The sequence below is a fragment of the Ixodes scapularis genome, unplaced genomic scaffold, assembly GCF_016920785.2.
Source record: "Ixodes scapularis isolate PalLabHiFi unplaced genomic scaffold, ASM1692078v2 PGA_scaffold3__209_contigs__length_174095766, whole genome shotgun sequence".
Lineage (NCBI taxonomy): Eukaryota > Metazoa > Arthropoda > Arachnida > Ixodida > Ixodidae > Ixodes > Ixodes scapularis.
The window spans coordinates 60,575,299-60,597,417 of NW_024609868.1; the positions used below are offsets into that span (position 1 = coordinate 60,575,299).

Genomic DNA, 22,119 nt, shown 5'->3' on the forward strand with positions numbered 1-22,119 from the left:
TTGTGGTGGCCCGATCGCTTGCGTACCTCGGTCTCTAGAACGCTTAGATCATCCTGTCGCGTTCTAATGCCGAGATGGTGCGGCACTGTGCGGTAGAGGACTGCGGCAACCTCCTGATTCGGTGCGGAAAACCTATTCACCAGTTCCCAAAGGATGAACAACTTCGTGCGCTTTGGATCCGGCTCGCACGACCGTCCTCCCCGGCGTGGCTTCCAACTACGAGTGATCGCTTGTGTTCCCATCACTTTCGTGATGAGGACTACGTGCGAAGCCCCAGGGTGATGGAGTCCTTGGGCTTCCCGGTGAGGAACGTACAACTCAAACCAGGAGTTTTGCCCCGTTTATTTTCAAAGAAGCGGAGATCTGGCGAGCGCAGCGAACCCCTTGACAAGCGACGCAGAGTGGTAAGGGAGCATGTTGTCTGTCGAGTATTTCCGAGTTCTGCAATGAAAGCCGAACCGCATGTAAGCGATTTAGCGAGTGACGAGACGAGCGACGGCGTCGAGAGTCTGCGACGAGCGACGGAGTCGAGAGTCTGCGACGAGCGACGGAGATTTCTCACTGTCGCCAGTCGCATCGCTCGGTTCTTAGATTACTGGAAAGAGTAAAGCTATACGCACTACGTCGTGCACCTTGACTGGAAATGGCCCTACGCACTACGCGAAGCTCGTATCAGCGACGAGTTTCCAAAGAGGTGGCGTAGCATGATAGTAAGGTGTCTGCTTTATACGCAGCGGTCCGCGGTTCGATCCCCAATGAGGGTGACGTTTCCTTAGTTTTTTTTTTTTTTATCACTATTTTTTTTTGTAGGGCATTTACGATGTTTAAGACATTTCTTTACTACAAAGAACACTGAAAAAAAAAAAAAAAAAAAAAAAGATAAGGATTGATATTTACGAAATTTTGCAGAACTGAATGGTATGGGACTCGCTTTCCGGAGGTGCAGGAGGGGACAGCGGGGCTTGGGTTGCCGGCTGGACGCCGCGAAGCGGCGTGTACAGGTTAAGTTTTGCAATTAGCAGCCGCACAGTGTCGCCGCGAAGCGGCTTGAACGCAGGCAAGGGGGGTAAGGTTCGGTTAAACACACGCCGTCCGAAAAGGGTGACCCAAATGACATGATGGCATCAGCTCTCTGCGTAGTGTTTATAGCCATTTCCGATCGAGGTGCACGACATAGTGCGTATAGCTTTACTCTTCTAGAAAACGTCGCTCACCGTCCTGGCCACTTGCCCCCGTCGCTTTCATGCGGTTTGCCTCCTCGCGCGACCGACCGAGCAACAGCGAAGCGGGTCGCCGTTGCTTGTCTCGTCACTTGCCAAGTCGCTTTCATGCGGTTTATGCTTGTCTGTTTCATCCAGCATGTGAGCGATTTTCCAGGAGACCTGTTGCTCAGTTTGTCACTCGCCGAGGCAAATCGCACGCAGCGACCTCCAGGCGATGACCAAAGTGTTCAGGGAATTTAGAACCGAACACTGCGACAGGCGACAGCGACCAGCGATAGCCTAGCTCATCGCTCGCCAAATCGCTTTCATGCGGTTCAGCCGTGGCCGATCGTGCTTTCTTTTTCAAGCCGTTCCGCTCATCATCGAAGAGCTTTGGCAAGGTGGGTTAGAGCGCCGGATCGAACGCACGCACTGCAGCAATTCAAGGATCTAGGGTTCGACCCCTACCTTACCAGTCTTAACTTGGATAAACATTGTGCTGGCATGCGGTAGTATATCAGTAGTATGTGACGTCCCTTCAAAACCCCGGGGTAGCGGTAGTACTGCACTGGCTGGATTTCCTACCTACAGTGTAGAGCGTATCTGCAACGACAACCATCCACCTCTCTAAATTTCCATGCACTTTATTTTTCTTAATGGCCAGTAAATCATATGCTATTTTCCCCTGAGCATCAGGCACCTCTGCGTGATTCCACCAACTTCCTGGTCGGAGGTGCAGACACATGTTGGGAGCCTACAAACGAGCTAGAAGAAACAGCCGTTAGAACAGGTAAGGTTATTGACGTAACTTGAATGTCTTTTAACGTAACAATGTGTGGGCTGTGAGTGCTGCACCAGTGGGCCCATACTCCTGGGCCAAAAGCAATAACACCCCCTTAACATTCTTCCGTCTTCTCTCTTGCATCTCTCCAGTGACTCCAAGTGTGTTGGCATGTCGGCTGGTTGCACCTGCGGCCTCCCCCACTGCAATAACGCGGACAGACAGTGCCAGCACCTTTACAGGTATGCAGGCACTCCAATGGGACCTATACTGCGTGGTGTCACCTGCTTCAAGCGGAACTGCCAGCGCATCCACACAGTGCTAATGTTGCTCTAAGGCTTTTTGTGTCTCGATCATGCACTTCTATGCTGATTCATGTCTGTTCATAGGCGCCCCTGGAGCGTTGGGTTGCCCACCTGCGGCCTCGCCGACCGCTCCGACACGAACAGATGGAGCCCGCACCCCGACAGGTATGAAGGCACTCCGATGGGACCTATACTGCGTGGTGTCACCTGCTTCAAGCGGAACTGCCAGACGCATCCACACAGTGCTAATGTTGCTCTAAGGTTTTTTGTGTCTCGATCATGCACTTCTATGCTGATTCATGTCTGTTCATAGGCACCCCTGGAGCGTTGGGTTGCCCACCTGCGGCCTCGCCGACCGCTCCGACACGAACAGATGGAGCCCGCACCCCAACAGGTATGAAGGCACTCCGATGGGACCTATACTGCGTGGTGTCACCTGCTTCAAGCGGAACTGCCAGACGCATCCACACAGTGCCAATGTTGCTCTAAGGTTTTTTGTGTCTCGATCATGCACTTCTATGCTGATTCATGTCTGTTCATAGGCGCCCCTGGAGCGTTGGGTTCCAGGCTGCCTCTACCAGCGGCCTCACCCACTGCTTTGACGCGGACGAATGGAGCCTGCACCCCGACAGGTATGAAGGCACTCCGATGGGACCTATACTGCGTGGTGTCACCTGCTTCAAGCGGAACTGCCAGACGCATCCACACAGTGCTAATGTTGCTCTAAGGTTTTTTGTGTCTCGATCATGCACTTCTATGCTGATTCATGTCTGTTCATAGGCGCCCCTGGAGCGTTGGGTTGCCCACCTGCGGCCTCGCCGACCGCTTCGACACGAACAGATGGAGCCCGCACCCCGACAGGTATGAAGGCACTCCGATGGGACCTATACTGCGTGGTGTCACCTGCTTCAAGCGGAACTGCCAGACGCATCCACACAGTGCTAATGTTGCTCTAAGGTTTTTTGTGTCTCGATCATGCACTTCTATGCTGATTCATGTCTGTTCATAGGCGCCCCTCGAGCGTTGGGTTCCAGGCTGCCTCTACCAGCGGCCTCACCCACTGCTTTGACGCGGACGAATGGAGCCTGCACCCCGACAGGTATGCAGGTACTCCGATAGGACCTATACTGCGTGGTGTCACCTGCTTCAAGCGGAACTGCCAGACGCATCTACACAGTGCTAATGTTGCTCTAAGGTTTTTTGTGTCTCGATCATGCACTTCTATGCTGATTCATGTCTGTTCATAGGCGCCCCTCGAGCGTTGGGTTCCAGGCTGCCTCTACCAGCGGCCTCACCCACTGCTTTGACGCGGACGAATGGAGCCTGCACCCCGACAGGTATGCAGGCACTCCGATGGGACCTATACTGCGTGGTGTCACCTGCTTCAAGCGGAACTGCCAGACGCATCCACACAGTGCTAATGTTGCTCTAAGGTTTTTTGTGTCTCGATCATGCACTTCTATGCTGATTCATGTCTGTTCATAGGCACCCCTGGAGCGTTGGGTTGCCCACCTGCGGCCTCGCCGACCGCTCTGACACGAACAGATGGAGCCCGCACCCCAGCAGGTATGAAGGCACTCCGATGGGACCTATACTGCGTGGTGTCACCTGCTTCAAGCGGAACTGCCAGACGCATCCACACAGTGCTAATGTTGCTCTAAGGTTTTTTGTGTCTCGATCATGCACTTCTATGCTGATTCATGTCTGTTCATAGGCACCCCTGGAGCGTTGGGTTGCCCACCTGCGGCCTCGCCGACCGCTCTGACACGAACAGATGGAGCCCGCACCCCAGCAGGTATGAAGGCACTCCGATGGGACCTATACTGCGTGGTGTCACCTGCTTCAAGCGCAACTGCCAGACGCATCCACACAGTGCTAATGTTGCTCTAAGGTTTTTTGTGTCTCGATCAGGCACTTCTAGGCTGATTCATGTCTGTTCATAGGCGCCCCTGGAGCGTTGGGTTGCCCACCTGCGGCCTCGCCGACTGCTCCGACACGAACAGATGGAGCCCGCACCCCGACAGGTATGAAGGCACTCCGATGGGACCTATACTGCGTGGTGTCACCTGCTTCAAGCGGAACTGCCAGACGCATCCACACAGTGCTAATGTTGCTCTAAGGTTTTTTGTGTCTCGATCATGCACTTCTATGCTGATTCATGTCTGTTCATAGGCGCCCCTCGAGCGTTGGGTTCCAGGCTGCCTCTACCAGCGGCCTCACCCACTGCTTTGACGTGGACGAATGGAGCCTGCACCCCGACAGGTATGCAGGCACTCCGATGGGACCTATACTGCGTGGTGTCACCTGCTTCAAGCGGAACTGCCAGACGCATCTACACAGTGCTAATGTTGCTCTAAGGTTTTTTGTGTCTCGATCATGCACTTCTATGCTGATTCATGTCTGTTCATAGGCGCCCCTGGAGCGTTGGGTTCCAGGCTGCCTCTACCAGCGGCCTCACCCACTGCTTTGACGCGGACGAATGGAGCCTGCACCCCGACAGGTATGAAGGCACTCCGATGGGACCTATACTGCGTGGTGTCACCTGCTTCAAGCGGAACTGCCAGACGCATCCACACAGTGCTAATGTTGCTCTAAGGTTTTTTGTGTCTCGATCAGGCACTTCTATGCTGATTCATGTCTGTTCATAGGCGCCCCTGGAGCGTTGGGTTGCCCACCTGCGGCCTCGCCGACTGCTCCGACACGAACAGATGGAGCCCGCACCCCGACAGGTATGAAGGCACTCCGATGGGACCTATACTGCGTGGTGTCACCTGCTTCAAGCGGAACTGCCAGACGCATCCACACAGTGCTAATGTTGCTCTAAGGTTTTTTGTGTCTCGATCATGCACTTCTATGCTGATTCATGTCTGTTCATAGGCGCCCCTCGAGCGTTGGGTTCCAGGCTGCCTCTACCAGCGGCCTCACCCACTGCTTTGACGCGGACGAATGGAGCCTGCACCCCGACAGGTATGCAGGCACTCCGATGGGACCTATACTGCGTGGTGTCACCTGCTTCAAGCGGAACTGCCAGACGCATCTACACAGTGCTAATGTTGCTCTAAGGTTTTTTGTGTCTCAATCATGCACTTCTATGCTGATTCATGTCTGTTCATAGGCGCCCCTGGAGCGTTGGGTTCCAGGCTGCCTCTACCAGCGGCCTCACCCACTGCTTTGACGCGGACGAATGGAGCCTGCACCCCGACAGGTATGAAGGCACTCCGATGGGACCTATACTGCGTGGTGTCACCTGCTTCAAGCGGAACTGCCAGACGTATCCACACAGTGCTAATGTTGCTCTAAGGTTTTTTGTGTCTCGATCATGCACTTCTATGCTGATTCATGTCTGTTCATAGGCGCCCCTCGAGCGTTGGGTTCCAGGCTGGCTCTACCAGCGGCCTCACCCACTGCTTTGACGCTGACGAATGGAGCCTGCACCCCGACAGGTATGCAGGTGCTTCAAGAAAAAAAAAAATTGGGTTGTGTGTATGTTTATAAAGTCTAGAACTTGGTCTACCTCAACGGGCGACTTGTCTCCCAGCTGTAGATGAGAAATTTACCCAGTGCAGTACAGCCACTAGCCTGGGGTCCTTAACGAACATCACGCAGTAGTGATGCACGACCGCACGCTGGTACGATGCTCATTCAGATCAAAACAGGCAGGGGTGGGGATAAAACCCAGCATCTTGGGTTCTGCAGCGCGAGCTTTCGCTCCACGTGCTCTGAGCTGGTGTGCGCTAGCCCACTCGGCCACCGATCCCCCCTCAGGTGCTCCAAGCGGGACCTATACTTCGTAGTGTCACCTGCTTCAAGCAGAACCACCAGACGCATGTACACAGTGCTTGTGTTGCTTCTAAAGTTTTCTTGTCGCTCAATCATGCACCTTTACGCTGATTGATATATGTCCATAGGTACGTTTGGTGCGTTGGTTTCCATTCTGCGTCCACCTGTGGCCTCCCCCACCTCTCTGATATGGACTGACGACGCCCGCACCCAGACAGGTATGCAAGCACACCGAAGCGGGACTATACTCTTTTGCGTCACCTGTATTGAGCAAAACCGTCAAAGGCCTCTTCATATTGGCAAAGTGATTGTCACATTTGACATCTACACAGCGCTTTTGTTGCTACAAAGGTTCCTTTGTTTCTCAATCATTGACTATTTCTGCTTTTCGTTTACTTTACAGCAGCCTTGAGAGCAATGACTGCTGCTAGACATCCTGTGTTTTCAGCATCGGCACGTTACGAGACACGGTCCGTGATGACGCAGACAACAGGCTTCGGCAGAAACGCAGGTACGGTCATTCATGTAAACTAAATATACTGACACGAGAATCATTTTAATTCTGTTCGAATTCTACTTGAGCGAGTTAAACTGAGAAGGAGGTGGTGTCAGATATATCTCGATGTTTGAGCTGTGCAGATGTTTGGTATTTGTTAAAGAGAGCTTGGTGTAGTTAGCACACAGAGTTTAAGTCAAAAACCCATTCATTATATTTAAATGGAGCACATTTCTAATGCCTTAGATTTTTTGCTAGGTACACAAGCATGTATACCATCGAGGAACAAGAAAGTGCAGACGGAGCTTTCTGGAATTATGCCGCAGACCTCTTCCTCGTCAAACTGTGGTGATCCAGAACAGAGGTATGCAAAGGTCTTGGGCCTACAATGCCTAGAGCATCTGAACGCCATCTGGCAACAACCTCTCCACCTATTTCTGTGTTAGTTTTAGGAGTTCCCTGAGGCCCTGCAACTCCCAGACATCACTTTGTGACCCCCCTTTTGTGCAGTTCTGATTCAGAAGACCTGGGTGTATCAGGGAAGCAGCCACCGGAAAGAGATGACCCTACGTATTGTCCACCAGAGGACAGCTCTGTTAGGTCCGTATGCAGTCGTGTAAGAATTTATGAGATCATCTATCATGCTTAGACAGTTTGTTGAGATGATGTTGGTTTTTGTGTCGCAGGCTTGAGAGGGAAACACCATCTTTGGTAAAGGAGAGGAAATTCATTGTATTCGAGTCTTGCCTTGACCTTCTCCTGGGGAAGTGCCAAGTATGTGCTGCTCCCCTGATCCACGTGGACAAGAGTGTCGTTGGCTGCAGCCTGCAAGTCTACTCAATTTGTCGGAGTGGACACGTGAATGACTGGTGCAGCCAGCCCATCATCAAGCGGAAGCCGGTGGGGAGTATCCTAATGGCTGCGGCAATCCTGTTCAGTGGCAGCTGCGTAAAGAAGACACTCAGAACACTCACCAGCATGGGGATTGTCTGTTTCTCCTATGGCACCTTCTTCAACATCCAGAAGGCCTTTCTCCTGCCCTCAATCGAAAAGGTACTCTGAAGTTAAAAACTGACAGAAACACCCCCCCCCCCCCCCCATGTTTTCCCTGTGCTCTTTGCTCCTCGTGACCACAATAAAGTGGGCCTAGAAACTGTTTACTACAGAAACGAGTGGTTTCGTTCCTGGTTTGGAAAGGAGTAACCCATGGCTGAAATTCCTTCTTTCTGCTCGTGTGTTGGTCTTGTAGGCCAAATTTGGTCCTCGAACCATTAAAACACATTCATTAAGACATAATAGTAGATTCTGTAAAGAAAATGTGACCTAATTTAAACTCGGTCTCTGTTTCAAGCCCAGTTGCCTATCCTGTATTTTTCGTAACCAGGTCTGGAACAAGCATCAGAACGAGTTGTTCGCAGCTGCTGCAGGCAGGCACCTCACCATCGCCGCTGACGGGAGAGCAGACTCACCTGGCCACTCGGCCAAGTATGGCTCCTACACGATGCTTGATGCCGATGACAACAAGGTCATTCACGTTGAAACCGTCCAGGTATGTACACAAATTCTATAGGTGCTCCAGATTCTATGCTGCCATAAGCATATAATGTTATACTTGCAACTAGGTAAATATCTGCTGAGCATTTTTTCAGCCATGTAGCTTGTAATTTTTTTAATAATTTGTTATCATCATTACAAAGTGTGGAAATGTGAATTACAAAATCGAGAGATGTGAGTTACACTCATTTCCCTTTACTGTGACTTGGACACAGCAATGGAAAGACACGCACCTCAATGTTCAGACATTGTGGTGTACAAACTGGCATATTTTGTTTCGTTTGTGCTGCTTCATGTTGTCCTCGTTTGTTTCTTTTAGTCCAATGAAACTGGGGGCAGCTATCATATGGAGCTGGAAGGCCTCAAGAGGTCCCTCAGCATTTTTGAGGCCCACTCGTTGATTGTGGCCATCCTGGTAACCGACCGGCATCCCCAGCTCAATGCTTGGCTGGGACGAGAACACCCAGATATCTGCCACCTTTTTGATTGCTGGCATGTGGGGAAGGGTAAGATTTAAAAAGGTTCCATCTATCCCAATGAGACTATCACCAGCTTGGGCAGTGGTCCTGAAGGCAGCCTTTGGGAAAATGTAAACTTCCCCAGCCGTGGGAAGTGTTAAGAGTTGCAAAAGATATAAAATTGAGCTATCTAACTAACTAAAATGGGCTATTTAAATTTCTAATTAGCAATTTTTAGGGCCATGTTGCAATTAGGGTTTTGAAGGCTGCCACCATGGTCATCTAAAGCAATTTACAAAAAGTAAAAAGAAGCAACTGGCTTAGAGATATTCACCGACAGACTTTGCGCTGTAATGGGTATGATTTTCGAAATTTGATATCACTATACGCACCTGTCCTACCATACCCATTACGGCGCAAAGTTTGTTGGTGACTATCTTGAAGCTGGTTGCTTCTTTTTACTTTTTACTTTACTTACTACCATGGTGGTAGCCTTCAAAATTCTTTGTTTTTGTTTTGCCTCTTTGCTTTTCAGATAACCTATTTTCAGTAATTTTTAAAAGCTTTCACTGAAAGACCTGGTATATCTAGACATAAAAATATGAACGGTGTTGTGGCAGCTTCCAGAAAAAGAAGGTCTGCCAGCTTTGGCCACGCTTTGTTGCTGCTGCTAGTAAAAAAGAGATTGAAGTATGCGTGACAGGTTCCAGCTGGCACTGGAGTTTCAAAAGAGCCTGTTGGCTTTCCAAAGGTGCCCCGCATGCATCATGTTTACCTTGTTTACAACATTTCACTTCAGGCATCAAGAAAAAGCTGGCTGCAGCTGCCAAGTCACGGCATTTAGAGGAGCTCGGGTCTTGGACAAGGGCAGTGGTGAACCATCTGTACTGGTGTGCTGGGTCAAGTGTCGACAACCAGGACCTCATCCTGCCAAAATGGAAGTCTCTGGTGGCACACGTAGTGGGTGTGCATACCCACGCTGACCCTCTCTTCCCAGAGTGTGAGCATGAGGAGCTAGAGAAAAAGTGGCTAGCAGAAGGTAAGGACAGATTTTTATTTTTGTGAGGCTTGAAATACGCTTTCTGCATTGCACTATGTCCCACGTTCTTGTTGTAGGGTCCCCTGCGCACCAGAAGCTGGAGGAGATCGTGCTCTCCACTCACCTGCTTCGCGACATTCCTCGACTGTCCACATCGGCGCAGACATTTGCAACAGAGTGCTTTCATAGTACTCTGTTGCAGTTTGCGCCGAAGCAGGTCCACTTCAGCTTCCGAAGCATGAAGGCCAGGTGTGTAAGAAATTTGGTTATTTCCTGTTTAGGTGTTTTTTTGTCATGCATATCTTGTACAGGACCTACCTCGCTGCCCTCCATTACAACGAAAATGCGGGAAGGCCCCAAGCGGTGACCAAGAAAGGAGAGAAGATGTGGGTCATCAAGTATCCAAAAGCAAAGAAAGGACCCACTGTTGCTAAGCGCAAGACTGACTGCACCTATGGTATATGCCCGTGCTCATATTTGTACGTGGCTGGTGCAGATTTTTTAATTGCTTTGAATGTCTCATTACAGAGTATGTGGGGGAGCTCATGGCAGTTGTGCTGCACCTCTGCTCAACGCTGCCATCCTACAAGGCTGCAGCTGCCCTCTGCAACCAGGATGCACCTCCATTTCTTTCTAGTGCGTATCAGCATGGAGATAAACAGGCATTGGTGCAACAGCACTGCTCTAGGTTTACTCGGTAGTCTGATGTAGGCCAAGGTTCCACTTGCTTGATGCAGCTTCTTGCGCTACGCTCCAGCTTTTTCACTTCACCGTGTTTGACCGTTCGGAAAACCTCAGCAAGAATGGGATCCACTGCTGTGTTGTCGGCCAGTTCCTTTTCAGTCATGGGAGGTTTCGTCGGGGCTTCTAACATCAGTACGTTGCCTGAAGGATGTTGCTCATTGTCAGTCTCGGGCAATGGTAGTCTGCCTAAAGCATCAGCGTTTTAATTTCGCTTTCCTGGTCTAGAGATTAGGTTATAATCATAGGCTCCCAGCTTAACACACCAGCATGTCCTACTTGGTGAAAGCACAGTCGGTACTGGGGACTCCTGTCCTATGATGCCCAACAGTGGTTGGTGGTCAGTCGTTATGGTCACGTGATGCGCCGCAACGTAGCGGTGAAAACGGTCCATGGCGAATATAATAGCCAGCCTTTTACGATCCAATTGGGAGTAATTCTTTTCACGTGACGCCTTGCGACGTAGTGATGAAAACGGTGTATGGCAAAGATAGTAGCCAGCCCCTCACAATCCAGTTAGAAGAAATCCTTTTCGACCTTAATGAGCATTCTTGATGTAAAGACGATCGGTGTTTTGTTTCTATCTGAATCTAGCTGAGCTAATACTGCCTCGATGCCGTAGAGGGTTGCGTCACATGACACGCTCAAGCTTTTGTTTTTATCGTAGTGTGCGAGAACTGCACGCTGTGCAATAACATACTTTAACTGTCTAAAGGCTCGCCAATTTGTTTCCTGCCATTCACCGGGGACGTCTTTCTCTAGAAATATGTAGAGGTCTTTCGTGATTGTTGCCCTGTTTGCCAAAAACCGATCGAAAAACGCTAGAAGACGAAGAAACGACTGCAGCATTGTTTGGCATGTTGGTTCGGGCATCTCTTTGGTCGCTTTCAGTTTCTCCTCTGTCGGGTGTATCCCGGCAGTATCGATGATGTATCCGAGGTATACAACTTGTTCCACTGCAAAACGTAACTTGCACCTCTTGAGTTGAAGTCCAGCCTGAGCAAGTCGCATCAAAACTGTATCCAGTTGAGTCATGTTCTGCTGCGGTCGTACCGCTGATAGCGTCATCGAGGTATACCCCGATCCGCGGGATTTTAGGTAGTACTGCTTTCATGAATCGATAGAAAATCGCTGGTGTTGGCGGCGATCCCAAATGGCATTCTTTTTACCCTGTAGAGGCCTTTTGCAGTGTTAATGGTTAACACGTCGGCTGTTTCTGTTGTTAACTGTAGTTGTTGATACGCTTGAGCAAGGTCCAGTGTAGAAAATACCAACCTGTTTTGCAGATTGGTTAGGATTTCTGGAATCGTCAGCATAGGGTGCACTGCGGCTTTCGCCTCCTTGTTTACCGTACTTCGGTAGTCTCCACATAGCCAAATGGTCCCGCCTTTCTTTCGGACAACTACCACCGGTATAGCCCACTCTAAGTGCTTTGTCGGTTCGAAAATACCTTGGTTCTCGAGAGTTTTCAATTCAACCTCTACTGCGGTACGCAGTGCGAACGGCACGGGCTGTGATTGGAGGGAATTGGCAGTAGCGTCCCCTTTTAAATCAAAGTTTACAGGCGGACCCTTGTGCCCCGTGATCTTCGCATCAGAAACATCCTCATGTACCTTCAAAATGTTCACAATGTTGTTTCTGGTGCCGAGGAGGTGAATTCCACAGACCCTAATCTTCAGCTCTTTGAACCAGTCTCTTCCTGAAGACTGGAACTGGTTCCACGTGTCACTACCAACGACAAGATGTATTGTTTCAATCAATGCCTGACGCAAACATTCGCCTTTCCAAGTACTTGTAAAATTTCTCCTGACCAGGTATGAAGGATTATTCCCTCCTGGTTCAGTGATTGGGGCTTCGTGGGCTACAGAGGACAATACGTGGCTTCATTGATGATTGAGCAAGCATCTGTCGAATTGATCTCAAATTCCAGCTCTCGGTTTTCAATCTCCAGGATGACCTTAGGCAGCATTCAGCTCATGCAGGCTCCATGACTTGTCCGAAAGATCATCATCAGAATCAAGGGTCTCATTGTCCTGTTCCACGTTGTGTGTCATCCACGCTTGGTGCTGCGCCCTTAACTTCTTGAAACAAGCCTTTTTGACATGCCCCTTCTTGGGGCAGAGGTTACATCGTGTATTTTGGAACTTGCACGAGAACGCCGAATGCTGTTCTTGGCATCGGTAGCACGTCTGGGATTCTGACAGTTTGTTTTGTCTTTCCGTTTTTACAATTTCAGCAGTAATATTGCTTTTTTGACAGCTTAAACCTAAGATTTTTGGGTTTTCAAATCTCGTTGATGTTGTGCAGCACTTTCTGTCCGCACGGCCATGTCGTATGCTTTATGAAACGTTAAGTTGGTCCCTGCAAACAGACTCTGTTGTAGATGCTCGTCTCTTATGCCACGAACAAAACAATCTCAGCCTGACGTCGAGAGGTAGCATGGTTGGGTTGAAAACTGGTTGACTCACCGGAACTGAAGTTCCAGTTGCTCCCAAGTTGACGGAACCAGCTGTCGTTCCAGTTGTAGCCAAACCCATGCCTGCGGTACTGGAAGTTGTTGCAGCCGCCTGTGTCACTAGAATCCCAAAGTTACAATCAGCAGCTAGCTTCTTTAGGGCTGTCGTGTAGCTGGAAATTGACTCCCAGGCTGCTGGTCTCTTCGCTGGAACTTCGTTGTGCCGAAGAGCTCCGACGGCTGCGGGTCAAAGCAGCATCACCATGAGTTCACCGAAATTGACACTTCTGGGTGTTCTCGGTGCAGCCAGTGCTCGCACGACTTTGTACGTCTGTGCTCCACAACGTGTAAGCAGTAGGGCCCTTTTCTTTTAAGGATCTGTTATTCTGTTCGCCTTGCAGTAGAAGCTGTCTGGTCGAATTCTTCCAGCTTGCCTTGGGTGGTCATCCCGCTGTAGTTCTTGGACGTTGACCGACCTCGTCGCTAAAATGTAATGTATCCTGGGTAAAGCCCAAGCACAACACCAAGGAGCGTCCAAACGTTGCTTTTTAATGGTGCCTCAAATCCCAATGCCCGTGCACACGTACCGTGCCCCAGGCCCGTGCTTTTGAAGAGCGCTGGTAAGTGCATTTGCCTGGCAACGCTATCTCTTGGCCACCAGCCGATACATGACAGAAGCCAGTTCTTGGCCGACTTGCATCCGAAGATTTTGTTTAAAGGCTCAAAGTTTCAATCTTTGCATGAGGAAAAAGTTGATCGCCACATGCAGTAGTAGAGTAAAAATGTTTCAGGAGCCAAAAGACAAGAAAGGGGGTTATCGGAGGCTGCTGATATTAGCGAGGACAGGGCAGATGGTATAGGAAGGAGGTTGGGTTAAAAAAAAAAATCCCAACTTGCCTCATGAATATGATCAAGAATGGAACGCAGGAAGTGTTGTTGCTTGTAAGGAGGCCCTCTAGAGGTGGCTCTTTACAGTGCTTGGCTGGTAGTTTGAAGACCATGGCATTCTCAAAGGAGGCATCCGAGACCAATTGGACTACTGGAATTTTTACGGAATTTGCAGACTGGTAGTTGTCCTTCTCAGCTCTACTTTGCTCTTCTCTCGGGTGTGCACGCCATATCCTCTGCGATTCTTCTCAGTAGTACCCTTGCTTGTCTCCCAAGCCACCTGGGAACGGGCCCATTCATTGGGAATGAGACCATTGGAGACGGAGTTCGCTCTCCGCTTGGTCATTACGATTTTCATCCTCATCTGCTGCTTGGTCATCTGGTGGTGAGCAGTCATAATCCTGCAGATGGTGAAAGCCGTGGTGTATCCTATGACGATGATACAAAAACTAACTAATTTGCAAAGTGGGTTGGTATCTTTTACACTGGACCTTACTCAAGCATATGAACTACAGTTGCCAGCTGCATTTTTGTGCCTTGCTTGAAGACTTGATCACCACAAGTGTTACAAATCTGGTTTAGACAGTGATTTCCAAGGTGACTACGTATCAGCTGTTTAATAACAAATGTAAATTTTCTTACATTCATTGGCAAAGAACCACCGCCTTTTCCCACCTCTTTGTTTTGTCCTTCCAGCGAGCAACACTTGCAACTTCATTTTGGTCAATCAACCGTTTGAACCCAATGACTGCCTCGGAATTCTCGAGTTTCAGGTGCTACTGTGACACTTTGTTTTATGTTAGTCTGCCTTTTCTGTGGACAAATGCAGCTTTGCTTTGAATGGAAGCTCATATGCAGGATATATGCGCCAATTTTGCTGGAGGCTCAAGTTCTTGCTACAAAGATATACGAGAATTTGGAATTACCATACATCTTCGACTTGGTTGCCGGTGTTGCACCATGCACACGGTGCAGTGCGGTTAATGCGAATAAGCTATCGCTAGTTTTTAACTTCTACTTTTGCAAATCAAATGTTTATCACTAAAACCACTTATGCAGTAAATAGGAGCGACTTACCATAATATACCAAGAGACAGCCCACGTAAAACTGAGAGCATATTAGGCGAAAATACAGGGTGGACTAACTTTCAGCGTGCAAAATTGAGTTCAACTAAAGCCATTAGGATAATAAGAAGTTATGCTGAAAATCAGGGTGGGCTATCTTTTGGGGATGGGTCTTCTCTTGAGATATTATGGTAGATGATAAAACTTAGCTTCTCCCTCTTCACTGCCTGAACAGTCTGAAAAAGCACAGGTGAAGTTCCGCTCTGTTGAATGAAAAACGCATTATAATCAGGAAAACTTAACTGTTCACGTTATCGTACCTACTAGTCATTAACGACCTCGCAAGCCATTCTTAGGTTCATAGGTTGCAACCTATTGCTAAACTTACGAGCCTAGAGCTTGGTGACATTTGCTGTCTTTTATTGATGAAGGTGTCTTTGAAGGGCTGGACAAAACATGCCGTAAACGAGTCCTTCAGGTGGCCAATACTTTTTTTATTTTTTGAACCCCCTGTATGTCCCATCTGTGGACGGGAATTCTTGCCGAATCTGACAGACGACGCAGCTGGGCAGCACCACTCGGTTTCCCCGCCCCAGCCTCTTGTGCACCCACCAGGTGAACTGGTGGTATGCCGTGTAGCGGTACTTCCTGTAATGAGATGAGATGGCAGAAACCAGCGTTGAACTCTGAGCAAAGAGGGAAAAGCTAATCACTATTTGCTTCTGACCTTTTCTACTATGCGTTTGTATAGTGTCAACAATCTCCAATGACATCTCGCAGTTTACATCATTACTGTCCTGTAGCATGGGGAACTTCTAACAACATTTTGTATGCAGAAGGATTTTAATTATATTTAATACTGCTTGAACAAGTGTATCTTCACTGTTTGTTGCCATTTAGTTTTTCGGGCTTTTCATTGCAGTATCGATATTTATGTTGTGGTCTATAGACAATTGTGCGGTTTCACGGTAACGAGATTGTCATTGTAGGAAAGAGCAATAAACTTTTTTTGGTGGAATTCTGAAAGCATGGGTACTCTCTCTAATTATTCTGAAATGATGTCTGACCCTGTTTATTTACATGCACAGTGTGGCAGTTAACAGATAAATGATGTCTGACCCTGTTTATTTACATGCACAGTGTGGTAGTTAACAGATAAATGATGTCTGATTCTGTTTATTTACATGCACAGTGTTGCAGTTACCAGATAAGCACACTGCTGTTATTCTTTTTTTTTTCTTGAAAGGTGTGCGAGTACCTAATCGTAGTAGCTAAATCGAATTAAGAACCGATCATCGAATAGAAGACCATGTGTATGTAACAAGCTCAAATACAAGTTCCTGTGCAGTACCAGCTGCTGAACATTATTGGTGGTCAGTCATGCTAATTGGGCCATAACAATGTGGCCACTGAAATAAAATTGCCTATCACATTTTTTTTCTTGTAACACATTGTGCTTTCCAACTATGTTTTCATTTTAAACGCTCCAGTGCCCCCTAAAATTGGTATCCGTTAGTGGCACAAAAGCTTGCTTTTAATTTATCTTTACCCTGTCGCACTACACCAGGGTGGACCGGTAAAATTAAAATGTATTTTGCATATTTGGAAGTTCAATACAACAGCCTGCTAGAATGGAGGGAAGGAAAAAGTATTTCGCTTGTGCTGCACCAACCACATCTTTCGCAATACCTAATATGAGAAATCAGATTTGCAAATAGAATTATTTGAGAGCTTCATGTTCGATTCATATTCAAATATTTGCACACCGTATAAATTTCTTGTTCTTAGGAGAATAATGACATCAATATTACTAGTGTGGTGAAATGACCACATATCAAGATTTTGATTTTAGAGGCAGGCTTTTTCATAATGCCTGAAAAAAGCATGACACCAACGCTGTGTTTGTAGCTGTAAACACGAATATTTGGAGTGGAAGCCAGCCGTAACAACTAGAATGACTGCAATAAGCTGCAGGGGTGTAATCAACAAGGGGGGGGGGGGGTCTACAGCCCCCCCCCCCCCCAAATATTTAGCTGACACTATAATATACACATGCATTTTGAACCCCCTCCCCCTCTCCGCACCCCAAGTCGTGGACATCCCGGCCACCTTGGCCCCGACCCCGAAAAAAATTCCTGGCTACACCACTGATCAGTTGAATATACATACTCCTCTTGGGTCCGGTTCCCCGCATCCAAAGGGCAGAAGTATTGCATTGTGACATACGCCAGGTCCAGCACTGGCCTGTTTAGGCAGTAGAGCTCGAACCAGGGGTGCTTGGTGATACAGGACACCCCCTGGTCCTGGCAGAGCTCTCTTGCACGGTCAACCTCTCGGCAGCACAGGGACTCGTAGTCCGTCAGCATCGCTCTGCAGCTGTTGCAAGAGCACCTGTTGGGACAAATTTTGCTCAATGAATGAATGCCGGAAATACAAGGGCACTACGAAACTTTACTCGATGTTTTCTAAGGTGTTTGCAACATCTACCTCATCCATAAAAGTTTGACAATGGCAGTTTTCGGTGCCGAAAACTGCCATTATTATCGCTCGCGCGTTGGAGCCTGTCGGGCTGAGGCGACCGCACGCCGGCAATCGCCACAGCGTATCTATGTTTTGCAACTGCTAATTCGTAAAGGTAGAGTGCGCATGCATAGCCTTGATCGGCACCAAGAAGATGGAGGCATATCCTGATATCATAGCAACATCCCGCCGTTTCAATACATGCCGCGCCTGCCAATCGCGAAAATATGTACGAAAAAAAAATGAAATATTTCTGGATCGCGAATGAAATAGAAAACTTACCAATTCGCGGAGCCCACACGACGGGCTGGTGGTGGCGTGTCCGGCCCGTCCCCGTCGCCTTCAGATGAAGACGACGCAGATGGGTCGTAAATGTATGGCTGTAAGCCGAATCGGCGATCTTTCACCATCGCAGAAGCGATGTCTTCGTCCTCGCTGGTGTCGCTAAGTTTTCTGTTTCCGCGACACGCCATCGCGACACAAAGCACGAACCGACTACCGTGTTTGGCACGGGATTAGTGGGTTCACGGACACTGGGATCACAGGGTGGCCGTGTTTGCCGGGTTGTGACTTGTGAGGCCGTTCAGACCGCAGGCAGTTCAAACGTATAGGTTGTAACATAACTTTACTCGTGAACGCCACCAAGTGACGAAATTCATAATCACGTCAGCCTCGCCGCAGCTTTCCTCCAATCGTTGATTGAGACGTCCTACGTCATGACTGCGCCGGATGTGACGTGGCCTCCGCTGGCTGTTCTCCGACTGCTTGCCAGAGTGGGCCGTTTAGAACGAAAAATACAGCCATCTGCTCAAAATACGGACGTGCGGTTGTCATTTTCGAGTATTGTGGATCACAGTCGACCTATTTCTGTACACGGCGGGTAAAATTCAAATTTCGTTGAAGTATCCCTTTAAAGATTCCAAGAGGAGGCTTCTGAGATCGCCGAAATATGGCGATAGCTCACTCTGCGGGATTTAAGCATTCTAAAAATCCATAAATTAAAAACGATGCGCGGCCGATTTGTCCATTAAAAAAGCAATCAAAGATCAAAATTATCTCCGCAACGAGAGGAGCATTGTACCGGCAGTCAGGACGGCATCTGACCAATGAAAACTCAATATTTTGTTGAGATCGGAAATGTTACTAAAAATGTCTATGCTTTTGTAGATGATAGACGCAGATGTTATTTTCGCGGAAAGGGAACATAATACTACAACAATCATCGCAAAAACAGCGACCAATAGTTGTATTTTGTTGTCGTTGTCGTTGTTTTTTCTGTTTTTGTTTTTTTTGTTGTTGTTCTTTTTTTTTTTTTGCGGGACTGATGTGTTTCGTTGTCACTTCTCGAGCTTTCGACCGATCGCTCCCTGCGGTGAATCGTAGTCCGGGCTGCATGAGCAACGAGCTGCGCGTCTTCGAGAAATCACTCCGCAGTTCCACCGATCGGAGGCGCGAGGATCCTTTCCTTACTATCGATGGACAGTCGTCCTGGTTTCGAAACATGCTCCTGCAATCAGCGGAGAAAAAATTGGAGTAGTCAGATCTTTGATTGTTTTTAATAGAGAAATCGGCCGCGTATTGTCATGTCTTAGGGATTTCAAGGATACTTAAAGCCAGCTGAGTGAGTTATCGCCATATTTAGGCGATCTCAGAAGCCTCCTCAGGGCACCTTTAAGCTGAGACTATGAGCTCCGACTTCAGCGCGAGCTTTTTTTCCTTGCTAACGCAAGTGTGTACGCTCAGGCACGCACAACCAAAACACTGTGTAAGCCGGCGAGCACGCGGTTGTCTCAGCTTAAGGGTGAACGGAGTCTCAGCTCAAGGGTTAATAGAGCACGCGTCGCAAAGAGCGAAGATTGGTTATTGTTTACTCGTTTCGCACCGCCTAAAGTTGTTTACACCACCAAATATATTAAAATATTTCTTGCATTAAAATGGAGAACAACTTTCGCTGTTCGCCATATCGTCAAACTACTATGGCGAGTTGAAACTACAGAAACGCATTCAAGTCAAATCAGTGCAAAGCGTGCGTTTAAGGCCACGGCTCCACTGATCGTGCAGTTCAGGGGTTCTTTGGCCGCGTATTACTTGTCTAATTGGGAATAAGTGGTTTTGTTCTAAAAGTAATATAAACATTTTGTTCTGGTATAAATTATGTTCTGTTTTATATTATTAGGAGGTAATGATACTTATAGCGTCGCCAATATGAATGGCCGAAATCTTACTCACTCTGCTAGTTCTCATTTTTCGACAAGACCATTAACGGTAACTCAATTTCGATAATGCTATATTTGTTCAGATAATAAAGCAACAAGGGCGTTTTTGCTTTTTTTTCTACTCCTCTCATACAGCTCCCCAAATAGTGACCTAAAATTACAAAATTTTAGTACGAATATATTTTTGGTGTTATATTTTTTATATATATTATATAGTATATAGTTTTCAAATGTAGTACACCTGCAGGCCTTGGTGTTGTTTGCATACACAAAAGGTTTACAACGTGGGTAAATACTTTATGGCACCCAAAGCAACATTTTATGTTTCAGGAGATGTGAGTTCTCCTGTTGCTGAACCAATAACTGAAGTGCAGTAAACTATTTAGTAAAATTTGAAACTACAATGGTATGAAAAAAAATGGACGAGAGATTTTGTTAATTTTTAAAATATGCATTCTCTGGCAGCATAGCAAAGGCTACGATTTTTGAACGCATCCAATTTACAAGCGGGTTATACTTCTATTGCCCTCAGATGAAACGGGTTGTATTAAATGGACGCGTTTCAGCATATAGTAGTCTTCTCTAAAAACTGATATGCGTTTTTTTTATCTAAGTAAAGCTTGGATAACTTATAAAAAACATGTTGGTGCTGTGTTGCGCCTGCTGCTGGGAAGATGCAAGACTACCGATTTCTAATGTTTAGTAAAATGTCGAGGACAGCGTTGGCGTTACAATCATCATTGTCATTTTTTTTAGCTCGGCAAGCCAAATCGTTTGATATGGTTTATTGATGAATAATAGGCCAAATGAGTGTGTCTGGTAACTAAATAAATATATTAGTGTTCGGGTTTATGGATATTATTTATAGCCCCACAAAAGATACAGAAGTGGAGCAGATTACTAAAACAACATACACGAGCAGTTGGCACGAGGGTCACTCAGACATCGCGCCGCTATGATGGTTAAGGGAGGGTGACTATCGCACGGGAGAAAGCGGACCTGCGATTCATGCTCATAAAGCGCAACATAATCGGTATGCTGGAAGCAACGTCACCTTGTGGTCCAAGGCTACAAACAAAAAAATGCTATTTAGAATGGACAGATTTGGCGTTTAATCCTCCTGTGAAGAGGTATTGTTCATACGTGAATGAAAGCACGACCCCTCGTCGTGTTTACTTCATCTTTTCCCAGAACTCTCTGTTTAGAACTTTATTAAAAAAAATAATAATTAATCTTTGCCGTTGTGGCGCCACTGCTAGCTTACAAATGGGACCATGGTGAAGTACCACTTCACGCATGAGTCAGAAAGTGAGGAATCGCTCTCGATCACTGAGAAGAGCAAGCGAACGCAACACCTCCCGTTCTAACCAACCATACCGTCACTTCGTGGGCTCCGTTTCGTGAGAGTCGCGGCGTATCTCAGATTTGCCTACTACAAAACACGGGAATAGAGGGTTCAACCTCCACCCCACCAGTTTCGATCTGGATGAGAATCAGACCTTCATGTACGTGGTCGCGCGTCACGACTGCGCGATCCAGGGTTAAGACTCCAGGCTAGCAGACGTGCTGCATTGACAAAAGTTCTTATCTACAACATGTAACAATGTCGCCATACAAAACTCAGGCAGACTGACCTCATGGTGTCTAGACATCTAACGACCATATTGAATTCGACATTTTTGCTATTACCGGAAGCTCAGTCAACTCAGCGACTGCGCATTAGCTTCAGTACCCACAATACAACAACCGCCGGCAGAGGGAGAAGAATATCTTTTTATCATATAAGCGTTCACCCGCTTTTCAGTTGTACTCCTGAGGCGGAAGGCGTGGGGTTGTGAAGGTTAAGAGGGTTAGGATAAGCGAAAGCTTGGGAAGTGAAATGAAATAATTCCCCCATCGAACGAGCACTCGCACAACAAAAGCCCTGGTATTTACAACACAGCGCCTCGACTGGTTCCCCACGCGCACGCGAAGCGTACGCGTGAACTTGGCCTTGCCAGGCTTGCAATTGCATGTGCTTGCCCGCGCGTGCAGAGACATGGCGGCGGACAGATGCCCTGCTTGCAGTCGTCGATGTACTCCGTTAACCCTTAAGTTGACACTGCAGCCAATACCAGAAGCACGAGAGCTCGAGGTCGCTGCTTTGAAGTGTTCTTCGGCAAAACGAGCGCTCGCGCTAGAAATGCTTGTTTTAAAGCCAGGAAAGCCGGCTAGCTCGCGCTTGTACCTTTGACTGCAGTCTCAGCATAAGGGTGAACGGAGTATAGGAACAGAATTGTAGATAGAGGAGGAGATGCGAGCGCGCAAGGACGTCAGAGAACGAAACTCTGTTTGAAATGATTAGTGGGTAGACTCAAAGAAAGCCGCCTTTTTTTTTTTTTTTACTTTCTGTTTTGACGCGTTTGAATGCCAAAAGGCGGCGTCTGGCGTACGGCGTTTGCGATAGAACAGAACGAGAACGTTAAGATCTCTTTCTAGTCTCTAGTACGTGCCTGTTGCCTTCCACAGTGATGTCGTTGTGAGTGCAAGCTCGAGGCTAAAGAGACGCCGTACTAAGGGGTATTCACACGAGGGAAAAATCCCGGGGATTTCTCCCCGACACGCGCATCCCACGACGAA

At 47.8% G+C, this 22,119-nt stretch overlaps 1 protein-coding gene across 4 annotated transcripts; it reads left to right on the forward strand.

Annotated features, from left to right (window-relative positions):
• Positions 1-265: 265 nt before the first annotated feature.
• LOC115311377 lies at positions 266-15,790 on the forward strand. 4 transcript variants are annotated; one of them, XM_040215117.3, is made up of 11 exons: positions 266-404; positions 6,197-6,286; positions 6,472-6,579; positions 6,823-6,928; positions 7,075-7,164; positions 7,251-7,617; positions 7,949-8,113; positions 8,438-8,624; positions 9,376-9,615; positions 9,693-9,864; positions 9,927-15,790. In XM_040215117.3, the coding sequence occupies exons 3-11, from the start codon at positions 6,486-6,488 to the stop codon at positions 10,324-10,326; spliced, it is 1,821 nt and encodes a 606-aa protein (XP_040071051.1). In that variant the 5' UTR covers positions 266-404; positions 6,197-6,286; positions 6,472-6,485; the 3' UTR covers positions 10,327-15,790. The 4 variants fall into 4 exon arrangements, with proteins under 4 accessions (XP_040071051.1, XP_029825856.2, XP_040071048.1 ...); XM_029969996.4 differs by lacking the exon at positions 266-404 and having other exon boundaries at positions 6,005-6,286; positions 9,927-10,072; positions 10,144-15,790; XM_040215114.3 differs by lacking the exon at positions 266-404 and having other exon boundaries at positions 6,005-6,286.
• Positions 15,791-22,119: the final 6,329 nt, after the last annotated feature.